The 16148-nt window shown below is 38.0% G+C and overlaps 1 protein-coding gene across 1 annotated transcript in view; it reads left to right on the top strand.

Moving 5' to 3' along the window:
• Positions 1 to 1317: 1317 nt before the first annotated feature.
• CHMP5 (charged multivesicular body protein 5) overlaps positions 1318 to 16148 on the top strand; it is a 64923-nt gene continuing 50092 nt past the window's right edge. The window contains exons 1-2 of the mRNA XM_083377173.1: positions 1318 to 1471; positions 11146 to 11250. Of these exons, the coding sequence (XP_083233299.1) occupies positions 1403 to 1471; positions 11146 to 11250 (174 nt within the window). The 5' untranslated portion in view covers positions 1318 to 1402. The remainder of the gene's footprint in view (positions 1472 to 11145; positions 11251 to 16148) is intronic.

The raw sequence follows: 16148 nt of genomic DNA, 5'->3' as shown, positions 1-16148 counted from the left end.
GTAGTTGACCTTACCCTGAAAACAGCCTATATATTATTGTGAGGGGAAAATGGGATATCTCCAATCATGCTGGCTCAGCATAATAAATGGGCACATATCTTCTTTATGATCTATTTTTTCCATCTAAAGCAGCAGTTTCCAACCTTTTCTATCCCCGCACCCCTAGAACACTTCTGATATATTCTTGCATTCCTAACAAAATTTCAACATAATGGCAATGAATTATGCATATACACTATAATTTTGAAACTTCTCAACTCAAATTTTCACACTCCCTGGAATATTGTCTCGCACCCCCAGTTGGGAACCCCTGATCGAAAGTGTTGAAAGTATTGAACCTATAATTGTGATTTCTATGTGCATGAAATAAAATTCTATTTAAAAAGTTTTATCAGTACTTAACTCTTTTTTAGACCAGGATCTTATGTAATTCAAACTTTTAATTCAGTGATGTTTGAACACAGTCATTGTGGTTTATAAATTCATGTCTTAATTTATTATATGAATCCAACAAAAGTCTTTCCTATTAGCTGTATTTGCATGGTGCACCTACATTATCTGAATATTATGGAACATTTAATCTTTTAAGCTTCAGTGGTACAAAGAACCACTGAAGTAACTTTATAGATTGGGCTCACACATACTGGAGTAAAATTTGGTTGGTCTTTTCAGCATTCTATGCAAAACAAGAAATAGATGCACCTAGAGTCTGAACACATTCAAGGAAAAGGAACCCTAACTTTTATATTGTTAGAAGTAAATTAAGCCACTCAGTTATTGGTCTTTTGTCATTATTCAAGTCACTGTTAAAGCTGGTTTACCTAATGCACTAAAACATATTTAAAGAGCAATCCAAATATAGCCAACCATTATTAAATAAAGCAAGCTTAACAGAATGTATAAAATCACTCTGTAAGTTTGCTCTTTAACGTGCAATGGGAACCTGTTAAAATAGTTTCCATAATAATCCAGAAGATCTTGTAGCCTTCCTTTTAGTCCAATCTGTCATAGTATTTTGCCTACTATTTTGCAAAAGTAAAAAGAATAAACAAATATTCCTAATACTTTGCTCTGTCTCTGTTACTCCATCCTTTATTTCCATCATTTCCTTGTTCGAAGCAAATACATCCTTGCTCTACTAACAAGTTCTCCTCCACAACGGTGTTTTCCAAAGAAACCCGGAAGAGTTTAATTTTTCATAACAATTTTTTCTCAACATCTTCCGGTCTTTAATCCAAATGTCACGCGCAGTTTCTATCGTCAACTGATTGGTCGTTGTCTCAGAAGGGCGAGATCACTGAGCAGGCGCAATGGATAGTTTCCGGGTCCGAGGGGGTTGTGAAACTTTTGAAGTCGCTCTTTGTTTTCTATTTGGGCTGTATTTCTCTGGCTGGTTGCTGAGATGAATCGTTTGTTCGGCAAATCGAAACCTAAGGCGCCACCTCCGAATTTGACGGACTGTATTGGCACGGTGGGTACCACACAGAGAGGGTGTGTGGCTGGAGCACCCTTACTGCCGGCTTCTGTAGAGAAGAAAATCGTCGTCGCATCTGTCTGAAGGCTGAATCTCATTGTCAGAACATTTTAGTACAGATATCTATTGGCAGATTTACTATGTTGTTTTTTTGATAATCTAGGGCAGTGTTCCTCAACCTTGGGCCCTTTAAGATGTGTAGATTTCAACATCAGAATTCTCCAGTCAGCTTTGCTGGTTAAGGAATTCTGGGAGCTGAAGTCCACACATCTAAAAGGGGCCAAGGTTGAAAAACACTGATCTAGGGTGAATAAGAAGACGTAGTCGCTAGCAGAGCAGCATATTCTTTCTCGGGAGCAATATTTACTGGTCGATAATTCGTCAAATGAATGTTTTTAATGTAGTTTGAGCACTGACGCGTATGGCTCCATAGCTCTGACTTGAATTGTTTAGATGTGGTCAGTAATTTGATTCATGTCTTGTGAGCCATGGTTTGCTTAACGATAGATTGTTGAATAAATTGTTGGCTGGATCTGAGAACGTGCTTTGCTTGATGTGGTTGTGATTTATTTAAAACCAAAGAATCTATGCCTGCTAATCACTTTTATCCCTCTCTTTTGCCCCTCCAAAGAATTATGTGGTTAATTCTGCCTGTTTATAATGGTTTGTGTCTTGTGCTTTCTAAATAACAAGTTTCATAATAAGCCTTTTATTGTTTTTCCCCCTCTACATACATGTTAGTTTTTCAAACAGCGTGTGATCTGGGTTCATAAAACGCTAATACATAGGCAAGTCCTACTCTTTGGTTCTCTCTTCCAGCCATTTGTAGAATAGATTCCAGCTTTGGTAGTATTCCGTTTCTTCTTTATCTTTCAGCCTCATAGTTAATCTGTCCATCTCCGCTCATTCCAGTATCTTTTTTTATTACTTCTTCTGAAGGTATTCATTCATTCTTCCAACATTGTGCATAGCTTATTCTTGCTGTGTTTATAATATGGAGAACCAAATATAAGTTTTGCTTATTATTCTTTTCTGGTACTATACCTAATAAAAAAAATCAGGATTAAATACTACAAGTTCTCCTAATATTTTTTCTAGCCAAGCATGTATTTTTTTTCAATAGGCCTTTACTTTGTCACATGTCCACCAGATATGATAATACCTACCTAAATTATGTTTACATTTCCAACATTTACCTGATACATTTTTAAACATTTTTGCTAATCTTGCTGGAGGCAAATGCCATCTATAAACATTTTATACAGATCTTCTTTATCCGAAGTTGACATTGTCAATTTATAATTTCTCTCCCATAATTTTTGCCATTTTTCTAATTCTATATTATAACCAAAGTTTTTCGCCCACCTTATCATTGTCTCTTTAGTTTGTTCACTTTCCATCTCTAAAATTAACAAAAAATTATACATTTTCTTAATTAATTTCTCATCAGAAGTTAATAATATCTTATCAAATACAGTTTGTTCTTTATAGAATCCATACAGTTTCATATCTTTTTCATATCTATTTTGTATTTGTAAGCGTACCCACCATGACATGTTGATGCCCTGATTTTCCAGCTCTTGTTTCGATTTTAATGTCCCATCAATATTTAAAATATCTCTATATGTCCAAGTTTTTTCAAAATCTAACAAATTTGTGTGTTAAAAAGCTTCAATTGTTGATAACCACCCTGGAATTTTTACATATATTTTCATTTTAATTTTTCCCCATACTGTTATCAAAGCATTTCTAATACAGTGATTTTGAAAATACTTATGGATTTTATTTTTCCCATACCACAAAAAAGCGTGCCACCCCAATTGTAAGTCATCTCCCTCCAAATATAACAACTTTTTGTTCCTAAGCATTATCCATTCTTTCACCCATGTTAATACAGATGCTTGATAATACAAAGCCCACTCAGGTAGACCAAAGCCTCCATTTTCCTTAGTATCTTGCAAGGTTTTCATCTTTATTCTAGCTTTCTTTCTTTGCCATACAAACTTCAAAATTAATGAATTAAACTCTTGGAAAAAAAATTTCCCAAGTTTTATCAGAATTGTTCGAAACAAAAATAAAATCTTAGGCAATATATTCATTTTAACTGTAGCAATTCTTCCTAATAATGACAGTTTTAGATTCTTCCACTTTTCCAAGTCTAGCTTTATTTGTTTCAATAACCTTGTGTACAAAATGAAGCAGGGCACAGGCTGATAGAATTTTGTCAAGAGAATACGATGGTGATAGCAAACACTCTTTTCCAACAACCCAGGAGACGGCTCTACACATGGACATCACCAGACGGTCAACACAGAAATCAGATTGACTATATGCTCTGTAGCCAAAGATGGAGAAGCTCTATACAGTCAGTAAAAACAAGTCCAGGAGCTGACTGTGGCTCAGACCATGAGCTTCTCATTGCAAAGTTTAGGTTTAAACTGAAGAAAGTAGGGAAAAGCACTAGGCCACTCAGCTATCAATTAAATCATATCCCTGTTGAATATACAGTAGAGGTGACAAATAGATTTAAGGAATTAGATCTGATACACAGAGTGCCTGAAGAACTATGGACAGAGGTTTGCAACATTGTACAACAGATAGCAACCAAAACCATCCTAAAGAAAAAGAAATGCAAGAAAGCAAAATGGTTGTTTGAGGAAGCTTTGCAAATAGCTGAGGAAAGGAGGGAAGCGAAAGGCAAGGGAGAAAAAGAAAGATACGCCCAATTGAATGCAGAATTGCAGAGAATAGCTAAAAGAGATAAGAATAGAAGAAAACAATAGAATAGGGGGTACCAGAGATCTTTTCAAGAAAATTGGAGAGATGAAGGGAACGTTTAATGCAAAAATGGGCATGATAAAGGACCAAAATGGCAGGGACCTAACAGAGGCAGAAGAGATTAAGAAGAGGTGGAAAAATTACACAGAAGAACTATACAAGAATGAGCTTAATGTCCCTGATAATCACAGTGAAGTGGTCACTGACCTCAAGCCAGACATCCTAGAATGTGAAGTGAAGTGGGCCTTAGAAAAGCTGAGCAACAACAAAGCTAGTGGAGGTGACAGTATTCCAGCTGAGTTATTCAAAATCTTAAAAGACGATGCAGTAAAAGTGCTACACTCAATTTGCCAGCAAATTTGGAAAACTCAACAGTGGCCACAGGATTGGAAAAGATCAGTTTACATTCCAATTCCAAACAAAGGCAGTGCCAAAGAATGTTCAATATATCGCACCATTGCACTCATTTCTCATGCTAGTAAAGTTATACTTAAAATCCTACAAGCTAGATTCCAGCAGTATGTGGATCAAGAACTACCAGAAGTACAGGCAGGATTTGGAAGAGGCAGAGGAACTAGAGATCAAATTGCCAACATACGCTGGATCATGGGGAAAGCTAGAGAGTTCCAGAAAAACATCTATTTCTGTTTCATTGACTATGCTAAAGCCTTTGATTGTGTGGATCATAACAAACTGTGGCAAGTTCTTAAAGAGATGAGCGTACCAGACCATCTTATTTGTCTCTTGAGAAACATATGCGGGCCAAGAAGCAACACGGAACCACTGATTGGTTCAAAATTGGGAAAGGAGTCCGGCAAGGCTGTATACTGTCGCCCTGCCTATTTAACTTATATGCAGAGCACATCATGAGAAAGGCAGGGCTAGATGAATCAAAAGTTGGAATTAAGATTGCTGGAAGAAATATCAACAACCTAAGATATGCAGATGATACCACTCTAATGGCAGAAAGTGAAGAGGAACTAAAGAGCCTCTTGTTGCGGGTAAAGAAGGAGAGTGCAAAACTTGGGTTGAAACTTAACATTAAAAAAACCAAGATCATGGCATTTGGCCCTCTCAATTCCTGGCAAATAGATGGGGAAGAAATGGAGGTAGTGACAGATTTTATTTTCCTGGGCTCCAAGATCACTGCAGATGGGGACTGTAGCCAAGAAATTATAAGGCGCTTGCTCCTTGGGAGGAAAGCCATGGCAAATCTAGACAGCACACTAAAAAGCAGAGACATCACCATGTCAACAAAAGTGCGTATAGTCAAGGCTATGGTCTTCCCAGTTGCAATGTATGGCAGTGAAAGCTGGACCATAAGAAAGGCTGAGCGCCAAAGAATTGAAGCCTTTGAACTATGGTGCTGGAGAAGACTCCTGCGAGTCCCTTGGACTGCAAGGCGATCAAACCGGTCAGTCCTAGAGGAGATCAACCCTGACTGCTCTTTAGAAGGCCAGATCCTAAAGCTAAAACTCAAATACTTTGGCCACCTAATGAGAAGGAAGGACTCACTGGAGAAGAGCCTAATGCTGGGAAAGATTGAGGGCAAGAGAAGAAGGGGACGACAGAGAATGAGGTGGCTGGATGGAGTCACTGAAGCAGTAGGCATGAGCTTAAATGGACTCCAGAAGATGGTAGAGGACAGGAAGGCCTGGAGGAACGTTGTCCATAGGGTCACGATGGATCGGACACAACTTTGCAGCTAACAGCAACTAGCTGATAAATACTGTATATACCCAAATATTTTACCTTTTTCACTATCTGTACTCTATTACTTCTGACATTCAGCTTTTTTGCTTTTCTGTAAGATTCTTAACTATTATCTTGGGTTTTTAAAAATTTATTTTTGGTCCCACTATTTCACCCTATTCTATTTTCCCCCACAATTTTGGGATCATCTCCAAGGGTTCTTGCAAAATAAATACTAAATCATCAGCAAATGCTTGTAGTTTATATGTTTCACCCTTTATCCCCAACCCTCTAATTTCTGTATCTTGTCTTATATTTCGATTTAAAACTTCCAAAGTAAAAATGAATAACAGAGGAGATAGAGGGCATCCTTGCCTTGTGCCTTTCTTTATTTCAAAGCTCTCAGTACAATCTCCATTCACAATCACTTTGGCTGTTTGTTTATTATATATTGTTTTTACCATATTTATAAAATTCTGTCCAAAGTCCATTGTTTGTAACTGATGAATCATAAATTGCCATGAAAGATTATCAAATGCCTTTTGAGCGTCTAAAAATATTAATGCCATTTGTTTCCCTGGATGTAGCTCATAGTATTCCAATACATCTATTATCACTCTTTAAGTTATTTTTAATTTGTCTCTTTGGTAAAAAGCCATTTTGATCCGGGTGTATAAATTCAACCAAGTATTTTTTCAATCTCTCTGCCATTATTGAAGTAAAAATTTTATAATCCACATTGAGCAATAAAATCGGTCTATAGTTCTTAATCTGGGTCAAATCCGAATCTTCTTTTGGTATTAAAGTAATATTTGCTTCAATCCACGTCATTGGTATTTTAGCTTCTAATAAAAGTCCATTACAAACATCTTTCAATGGTTCACTTAATATCTCTTGTAAGTTCTTATATAACTCTGCCGGAAGTTTATCTGGACCAGGGGTTTTCCCATTTTTTTGTCTCTTTATGGCCTCTGTTATTTCCATCATTGTAACCCCATTCATATTTATGATGGTCACAGTGTCCCAGGGTCATGTGAAGTGACCAAAACCTGTTGCAACCACCCAGCAGAGGGGGGGAAATAAAAACCACACCCCCCCACCCCACCCCCGCTGCCAATCCTCAACAGAAATGCTCATAACAATGAAAACCTCAGGAGGAAGAGCGCCACCAGGCGGGCAGGCAGGTGTCTTGCTTGGCTGTGGCTTGGGGGGCACTTTTTTCAGTGCCATTGTAACTTCGAACAGTCACTAAGCGAACTGTTGTAAGTCAAGGACTACCTGTACTTTATCACTTCTTTTCCTTTTTCGGGGGGGGGGGTCATCAGGTTTTTGACACCTTGCAGGTGACTGGTGGTACTCGGATGTTGCCATATCCTAAAAGTGGTAGAATGGGTGAAAAGGTTGAAAAGCCCTGCTCTATATAGACTGAGCTCTGTCAAGTTGTTTTTAAAAATTAATATCTCAAGCAGTCCCCAATTTTTTTTATTTCTTCTGTTTGGCTTGTTAACACAGAATAAAGGGAGACTGATATGATCATTTCAAACTTATTTGTTCTCATCAGTCAGCCATACCCTTCTGAGATTCGAACCTGGGCCAACTGCATCTTAAGCAGTTGTTTTAACCCCTAGGCCTTAGGCTCTCTCTCTGTTAGCTGAGAAGCAAGGAAGATATGTGTTAAATGTTTGTTAAGCATTCAGAATACACTTGTTTTAACCTAGGGGTTAAAACAACTGCTTAAGACGCAGTCGGCCCAGGTTCGAATCTCAGAAGGGTATGGCTGACTGATGAGAACAAATAAGTTTGAAGTGATCATATTGGTCTCCCTTTATTCTTTGTTAGCAAGCCAAAAAAATTTACACAAATATGAGCTGCCACTGCTGTGGCTACTGCCTGTAGATGGCCTTGGGCTAGGCTGAAACAGGAAATAAGATTTGTCCCGTGTCTGGGACTAAGCAAGTGTATTCTGAATGCTTAACAAACATTTAACATACACACACACACACACAAACACACACACACACACATACATATATATAAAATTGGGTTTTTTTTACATATCACCATTAATATTTGGTAAACAGTATGTTGTCTAGCTTTGTATTTACCAATAATAACATTTAATTTTTATAGTTCCATATTCCACATAGTAATTTTCCTTGATTTTCTCTTCTCCCAATAATCTCTTTTATCAACCTTAAATTAAAACATTTCTTGATATTTTTTTGAAAAATAATTAAATGTCTATGAATATCCTCCACTTCATTATTAAGCTTCTTTTCTAAATAATCATCTTTTCTAAATAAGCTTCTTTTCTAAATAATAATCATCTAGATCACCTTGTCATAGATCCTTTTTAAAGTTCTCATTTAAATTTATTTTCCCCACAATATTCAAAATAAAGCATTTTTACTTGTTAAAACTTTCTTAGAGTTAATTATGCTTATATATTGAAATCTTTTTCCTCATGAATCATATCTTGAAATAGAAAGAAAAAAGGACAAGAATAATATACTATCTAAAAAAGCATATCCTCTTAAACTAAAATACCTTAATAATCAATGTTTCATTTTTAAAAAAACATCCATATCTTCAAAATCCATTATATTTGAATATGTTTTTTAAAAATGAAACATTTCCCTCATATAAATCTTCCCACACATTTTTATATTTCTCACATCATAGGCAAAAAAATAGTGTATTGCTTAAGGAGCCTATCCCTTCTAAGCTTCTTTAACCGTATTTAAACAGGTATTTGTTTAATCTTTAAATATTGCATCAAACTAATCACATCATCTAATTTCTTAATTCTGGCTTTAGCCCTTTTTTTTTGGCCAAACATTTTTCCTAGTCAGTATGTTCTGTTGAATCCCAAGATCTTCCCATGGTTTTGTAGATGTTGTCAGGACAAAAGCTAAGTCAGTTAAAGTATTTTTGTGAAGATATTCCTCAGAGATCTTTTGCTTTCATTCTCTCTTAGTTTCTCCCATCACCTTTTTTCTCTCAAATTCTTGAATTCTTGACGTATTATAGATTGTCTTTTCTGTGTCCAGTATTTCCAGGAAGCTTTTGTCCATCTGAATCCTTCCATTATTAAATTCCATCTCAAAGTTTCTTTCCACTAGTTTATATTCAGTTGTATGCTTTACACGATCTGTCTCTTTTTTTGTTTTCTGATCCTTCATTTGTTGTGACGTTGTGCATTCATTTAAATTTTTAAATTCATTTTTAATTTCCTTGTGGTTTAAAATTAATATCATTTGTATTTGTCGCAACATAACATACATTTTCTACTGGAAAATATTTATTTTTTCTTGATATATTCTTTCTGCATGCCTCTGATGCTCCATAATGACCAAAAATCCTTTCTCTGCCAATCGCTTTAAAGTTATAGTTTAAAAAATATTTTTAGTCCAGGAAGGTCAATTTTTTTTCTAAATTTTATAGAGCTAGTCTACCATGTTTTTTTTAATTACAGCTTTCTTTGTTTGGTTAAATCTTTGAAGGTCACAATAACAAGTTTTTTTTCTGGGCTGTATATTTAGGGTTGTATTTCCATCCACCACTAGATGTCGGCACCAGTCCATCTTTCAATTTTCAAAACAAATAAAGCATTTACAGGTAGTCCTTGAGTTACATATCTCAGGGTGGGGAAGGTCATGGAGGGCTAGTGCTGGAACAGGCCCCCAAGGCCTCCCCAACCCACTAAGATACCGCATGTTTCCCCCTCCCTTCCTGCTGTCACCTGGATTTGAGGCCAGGGAATGCTTCTGCACACCCTGTGTGGCCCGATCTGGACTCCAGAGGCCTTTTCCAGGCACCTGCTGCCTGGATTTGGGGCCGGGGAATGCTTCCATGGTCCCTCCGCAGCCTGAATGGGGCTGGAAAAGGCCTCCAGAGCCCAGATTGGGCTGCATAGGGTGCACATAAGCATTCCCCAGTCTCAAATCTGGGTATCAGCGGCCTGGAAGAGGCCTCTAGAGCCCAGATCAGGCTGCACAGGTTGTACAGAAATGTTCCCTGGCTTCAAATCCAGGGACCAGTGGCCTGGAAAAGGCCTCTGGAGCCCGGATTGGGTGCGCAGGGTGCGCAGAAGCATTCCCCGACCTCAAATCCGGGTGGCAGCGGCCTGGAAAAGGCCTCCGGAGCCCCGATCCAGCCTCTAGAGGCACGTAGAAGTGTGTCCCAGCTTCGGTTCCATTCTCTGTTGAGAGAACAAGGCCTAAAGTACCATGAGACCACGCAAGATCAGTAGCGTGATATCTCACCCCACTGATCTTGCGTGATCTTGTGTTACTTTAGGCTTCTATTCTCTGCAAACACACTGAAGGCTGGAGCAGCCAAGAAAGCAAAGGATCTGGATCTTCGCAGGATATTGAAGGCTTGGTGCCTAGGGAAACCTGGGGCGGGAGGAAATAACCAGGGTGAATGTTGCAGAGCCATTGCGGTTGCTCGTAAGGCCGAACGACTGCCGTACTGCAATATTCATAACTTTGGGACTTGCTCGTAAGCACTAGGAAGTGCTCATCACATAACTTTGAATGAACGTTAAGTGAACGTTCATAATTTGGGGATTACCTGTATCTCCAACAATAATCTTTTGCCAGGAAAATCTTAATAAATTCCATTGATTTCACCGTTTCCATGTTTAAATATTATTTTAATTTTATTTCTGTGTATTTTTATTCCCCATAAATTTAATTTCCTGCTTCTGTTTAGAGGAGGGTGGAGCAAAGACCCTCCCCTCACTTTCAGAGGATTTTTACTTCTGGGGGTTTTTTTCTCTTTTTTTCAGGAAATCAGTCAGGTAGAAGAGAGAGAATCAATATTCTTACCCTGTTTACAATTGCTTAATTTAGTGCTTTTTGGCTTTGGCTGCATGTAGCTTTGGCTAGACTCACAAATGATGCTAGCCTTTCTTCTGTTGGTTTCTGGAGAGCTTTCCCCGGATGCCCGGATTGACCACCATCTCCCGAGGCTCGGCGGGACTTCCCTCCTTCTTTGCCACCTCTCCGAAGTGGCTTTTGGCCCATTTAGGGTCCCCAAACAGAGAAATCAGCTGTAGAGTGCAGAGCACCACAATCCCTCGGCTGTTGTACTAACTGTAGAAAACCAGAAGCGATACTGTAGAACATTTTTACTTTTTATTTTGGCTGATGTCTTTTGCTGCCAATTAATAGTTTATTTATTATTATTTACTAAAGGTGGATAGCAGAGCAGAATCGATTGATAAGAAAATTTCTAGACTTGATGCAGAGCTGGTGAAATATAAAGACCAAATGAAAAAAATGAGAGAGGGGCCTGCAAAGGTAAGATGTAAATTGTTTTATGGTGAAGTGATTCATGGTTACATGATGACTTATGTCTCCTGGTTTTTAGGAGGATTTTTCAATGTACCAGAAATTAGAAGAAAACCAATGAATAATAGTATATAATGGTAGAAATAGGATCTGCAGGGCTTGAAATCAGTGACCAAAAGGAGTTTCTAGGTGATGGCACTTGTCTGTGACCTTTTAGAACAGGTACATACTTTTTAATATATACTGTTGCTATATTAACTTTGCCAACAGAAGCCAACAGTATTGATGTAGAAATCCTGCTTATGTTAAAGAATTTTGAGTATAGGATGGGTATCATCTTGCACTTTGAACTGTGTATTTATGTTCAGGTAATAATAAAGCCATAGTAAAGCCTTAATGAGGCTTTAGTGCAGGGAGGCATACTGTATGTGAATTTTAGCTCAAGAGGTATGTAACTAAACTGAATAAGGTACAATTGACTTGTGGTTCATCTATAATGTGAACTTTACAACAAGGCAAATCATCTAACTTTGATTAATAAATTTATATTGATTTTACATTTTTTATAATGATTATTTATACATGCAATGGGTTGGGGATTTTTTTTTATTATTGTAAGTCATCCAGAGTCTCTTTTTGTAAGGTGGGTGGCTGTATAAATTTCAGTACTAAATAAATAAAGCTTTTCAACTGACAGTGGGTGAGTCCACAGAATATGATAGGCCAAAGTCATTTTAAGTATATTGTGGCTTAATATGTGTGAATACGTTGCACGCATTCGGACATGCAGGAACAGCCTGCTTCCTGCCGTCCGTTTCTTTCTTTTTTGGAGGACCCTGAAAAGGGTCAAAAATCGCCCTGGAGGGGCGATTACCGAGAGAAGGATTTTCCTGTGATCGTGGAAGGGTGGCAGCCCTCCACTGGAATCCAGAATCATCTCCTTTGGCCCAAAGAAGAAGAGACTGGCCATAAAGATGGCTGATCATTAAGCCGCTCCTTGCCGAAAGCCAAAGCACTACCTAGCACTAAGAAGCAATCTGGAGGACCTGGGTGAGCTTTTACCTTTCTTATTCCCTAACCATTTTCCTGTGGGACTTTCCTGAAAATCTTTTTCCCCATTTTTTGAGAAAACGGTGAATATCTACTTTGGGAACAAATCTTAAAGCCTCAAAGCTATAAAAGAACTTTAATTCAGCAAAGAAATTAAGTAATTTCATCTGTATTTACTAAAAAGCTTCTATTTGTTGCTGGGAATCCACTACCCTATCTTTTCTCTAAGCTGTGAATTAAGGAAAAAATTTGGACTAATCCTACAAAAGTTCTATATTAATTTGGAAAAAGAAAAGAAAATTCCTACATTGCATGTTATATGTTACTGATGACATCTTGTGGTGAAACCTGGTACAGCAAGTAAATTTCCTTTTTTTGTTGTGAGAACTGACTGAATAACACAGCTGTCCTTGACACCAAGATAAGGGTGGGAACACCTGGCACTGAATACAACTCTTCAGGAGGTGGAAAATCTTTGACTATTATTAAAACAGCCTCCATGGAAGATTTAACTGCAAACAACAACGAAATGGATGAATACATCCCACCACTTGATTATAAACTGATACTGGACACGATTTTGGCAATGACAGAGCAAATTAAAGTCAAATTGCAAGAAAAATCTTGACAACCTAAAGCCACCCAGTCAAATTTTGACTTTAAATGAGGAAAAGATAACCCAAAATCAAATAGAAGAAGTGGAAACTTACACTAAAATAGGAGATTTCAAAGAAGAAAAAAAGCAACCTACAGAAGATCTTAAAGTCCAAACTTTAATGGCAACTACAAAACCTACAAACCAGATAGCAGCAGCACCTGAAGAAAACACCAAGAGTGAAGACACTAAAGGGCTTCAAGTACAATATATTGAGAATTCAATTAATAAAAGGACAATCATAATACCAGCTACAACTTTCTACCTAACCCAGATAAAATTGGAAGAACAAAAAGATTTGACTGATTTAATGACAACTATATTATATCAACCATCAAAAATTGAATTATCAAAGCAAAAATACAATGGTTACAAAGGGGACATCTTCCTTGCAAAACTGACATTTGGATACGCTACCTGGATTCAAATAAGGGGTATAGGAAGAAAGGAAGATACATTTGAGATTTTAAAGATGCCAAGAGGGAAGCATGATTGGCACAAAAGGAAGGCAAGAGTTAGATTTTTTTTTAAAAAAACTGAACTTGTTTCTCTTGGGATTCCTAAAGATAGACTATAAAAATATCTCTTTTATGGATTAAGGGGAATCCCTAAAAAATACAACTGATTTTACATTTAGCTTTTAGATCGGTAAAGGAAAACAAATGTAAACTTTTAGAATATAACTCCGAACTATATTTTAGAACTTTGAATGACATATCAAAAGATAGTACTTTAATAATTGATGTACGGTCAAGATGACTTATAGAATATTCAGTGGTTACTTTTGAACCATAGTATAGAATCTAGAATTTTATATATAAAAGATAGTATTTTAATAATTGTTGAAAGGTTAAGGCAAAAACATATTTCTAATAACTGGTGATTTCTTAAGATGAAAATTAGACTTTAATGGTAAAACATAAGAATGCTTTGTAATGAACAATATAAGTTTTGTAGACAAAAGAATTATTCTTTATTGAAATAGGGAATTGTGGGTTACCCAAAAATTAAGCTTTTTCCTATATACTATAGGTCACTGTAGAATATCCTATTAATATAATAAACCTTTATTGTCAAAGTACATGTGTACATTGAGATTAGCTGAGCCTCCCCCTGTGCTCTCTCCCCCCAACACACAGTGACAACAAACCCTCCATCCCACCACACTATGTGAACCAACTACACCACACACCGGCCTCCCAAGTCAATTCTGCGTAAGATTATGTCCCATTTAAAAGCCTAACAGCCCATGGATAAAAGCTATTTTTCAGCCTGTTGGTACGGCTGGCTATATTCCTATATGTCCTACCGGATGGTAGGAGAGTAAAGAGATACCGTCCAGGGTGTGAGTCATCCCTGAGAATCTTCCTCGCTCTTCCAAGGCAACGAGCCCTGGCGATGTCATCCAGTGGTGTCAGGGAACAGCCCACAATGTCTTGTGCTGTGCTCACTACCCTCTGTAATACTTTCCTATCCGCGGCTGTCAGACCAGCATACCAAACCACAATACCATATGAGAGGACACTCTCTATGGTAGACTGGTAAAAGAGGGTCATTAGCTGTTGTTCTACCCTGTTCTTCCACAAGATCCTAAGAAAGTGAAGCCTCTGTTGGGCCTTTCTAGCCACCTGGGTTGTGTTAACTTTCCAGGTCAGATCTTCACAGAGGTAGACTCCCAGAAATTTAAAGGAGGAAACTCTCTCTACACAGTCCTCCCCGATGTAAAGTGGGGCAGGTTCCTCCTTTTTTCTCCGGAAGTCTAACACCATCTCTTTCGTCTTGCCGATGTTTAGGTGCAAGTTGTTGTTACTACACCATATGGATAGTTTTTGTACCTCCGCCCTATATGCTGTCTCATCCCCACCTGTAATAAGACCCACCACAGTTGTATCATTTGCGAACTTGATTATCGCAGTGGATGGGTCAGATGATACACAATCATAAGTGTATAAAGAGTACAGGTAGGGGCTAAGCACACAGCCCTGTGGCGTGCCGGTGCAAAGCTTCAGGGGGGTGGACAAAGCAGACCCGACCCTCACTGTTTGTACCCGATCCCTAAGAAAGTCTTGAATCCAATCGCAGATAGCGGGGGAGAATTTCAAGTCAGTCAGCTTCTCGATGAGAATGCTCGGCAAAATGGTGTTGAAAGCCGAGCTGTAGTCAACAAAAAGCATCCTGACGTAACTTCCAGGTTTCTTGAGATGACTTGCTACAGAGTGTAAAGCAGTAGCTATGGCATCGCCTGTCGACCTATTTCTCCTGTAGGCAAATTGATGTTTATCAAAGTCCAGTGGGAGGCATGTCCTAAGATGTTGGAGAACCAATCTTTCGAAGCATTTCATGACTACAGACGTTAATGCAATAGGTCTGTAGTCATTCAGGCACTCAACTGCAGTTTTCTTGGGGACTGGGACAATGGTAGCTGCCTTCAAGCATGATGGTACACATGCCGTTTGCAAGGAGATGTTAAAAGTCCTTGTCAGGACCCCTGCTAATTGATCAGCACAATTCCTGACCACTATCCCCAGCACCCCATCTGGGCCTGCGGCTTTGCTGGGATTCACAGCCTTCAATACAGCTCTCACTTGGTGTTCACACAGGGTGAGTGGCTGAGAGTCAGAAGGCCGGCCAGCAGAGGCTACGGGGTCTGGTCTTTTAACCTCGTAGCGGGCGAAGAAGATATTCAGCTCCTCAGCCAACGAGGCATTGGTGTTTGCCATGCTCCTCGTGCTGCCCTTATAGTTGGTTAAGTGCTGCAGTCCCTGCCATTAGTTGCAGGGAAATAAAATTTATTGCAGTTAGATAAAATTTAAAAACAGGATATTGATATGTGTTACTGAAAATATATTTTAAGTTTTGTTGATTGACTAGGTTACAACTAGAAATGTACTAACTTGCCTATTTTGATTATGTAATAACTAAGGGAAGTAGAGAGGGCATCTCTGTTGATGTAACCTGAACTATTTACAACTGGTTATTTCTTATTTTAACTACTCAGCCACCATATTGTTTCACAAATACTTGTATATGTAAATATTAAAAAATCAATAAAACTTGTTTTAAAAAAATATGTGAATCCATGTTCACTATGTTATAAAATTTACTCCATAGCTTTTCTTCTAAATTAAGTTGGCTAGCTTCAAGTCATAAACTGCAATAAGCAAAGTGCATATTGGTTTAATGTAATGAATATACAGGTGAA

This window comes from Vipera ursinii (assembly GCF_947247035.1).
Source record: "Vipera ursinii genome assembly, chromosome: Z".
Lineage (NCBI taxonomy): Eukaryota > Metazoa > Chordata > Lepidosauria > Squamata > Viperidae > Vipera > Vipera ursinii.
Note: the sequence above shows the minus strand (reverse complement) of the source record. Positions and strands in the feature narration are given on the sequence as shown.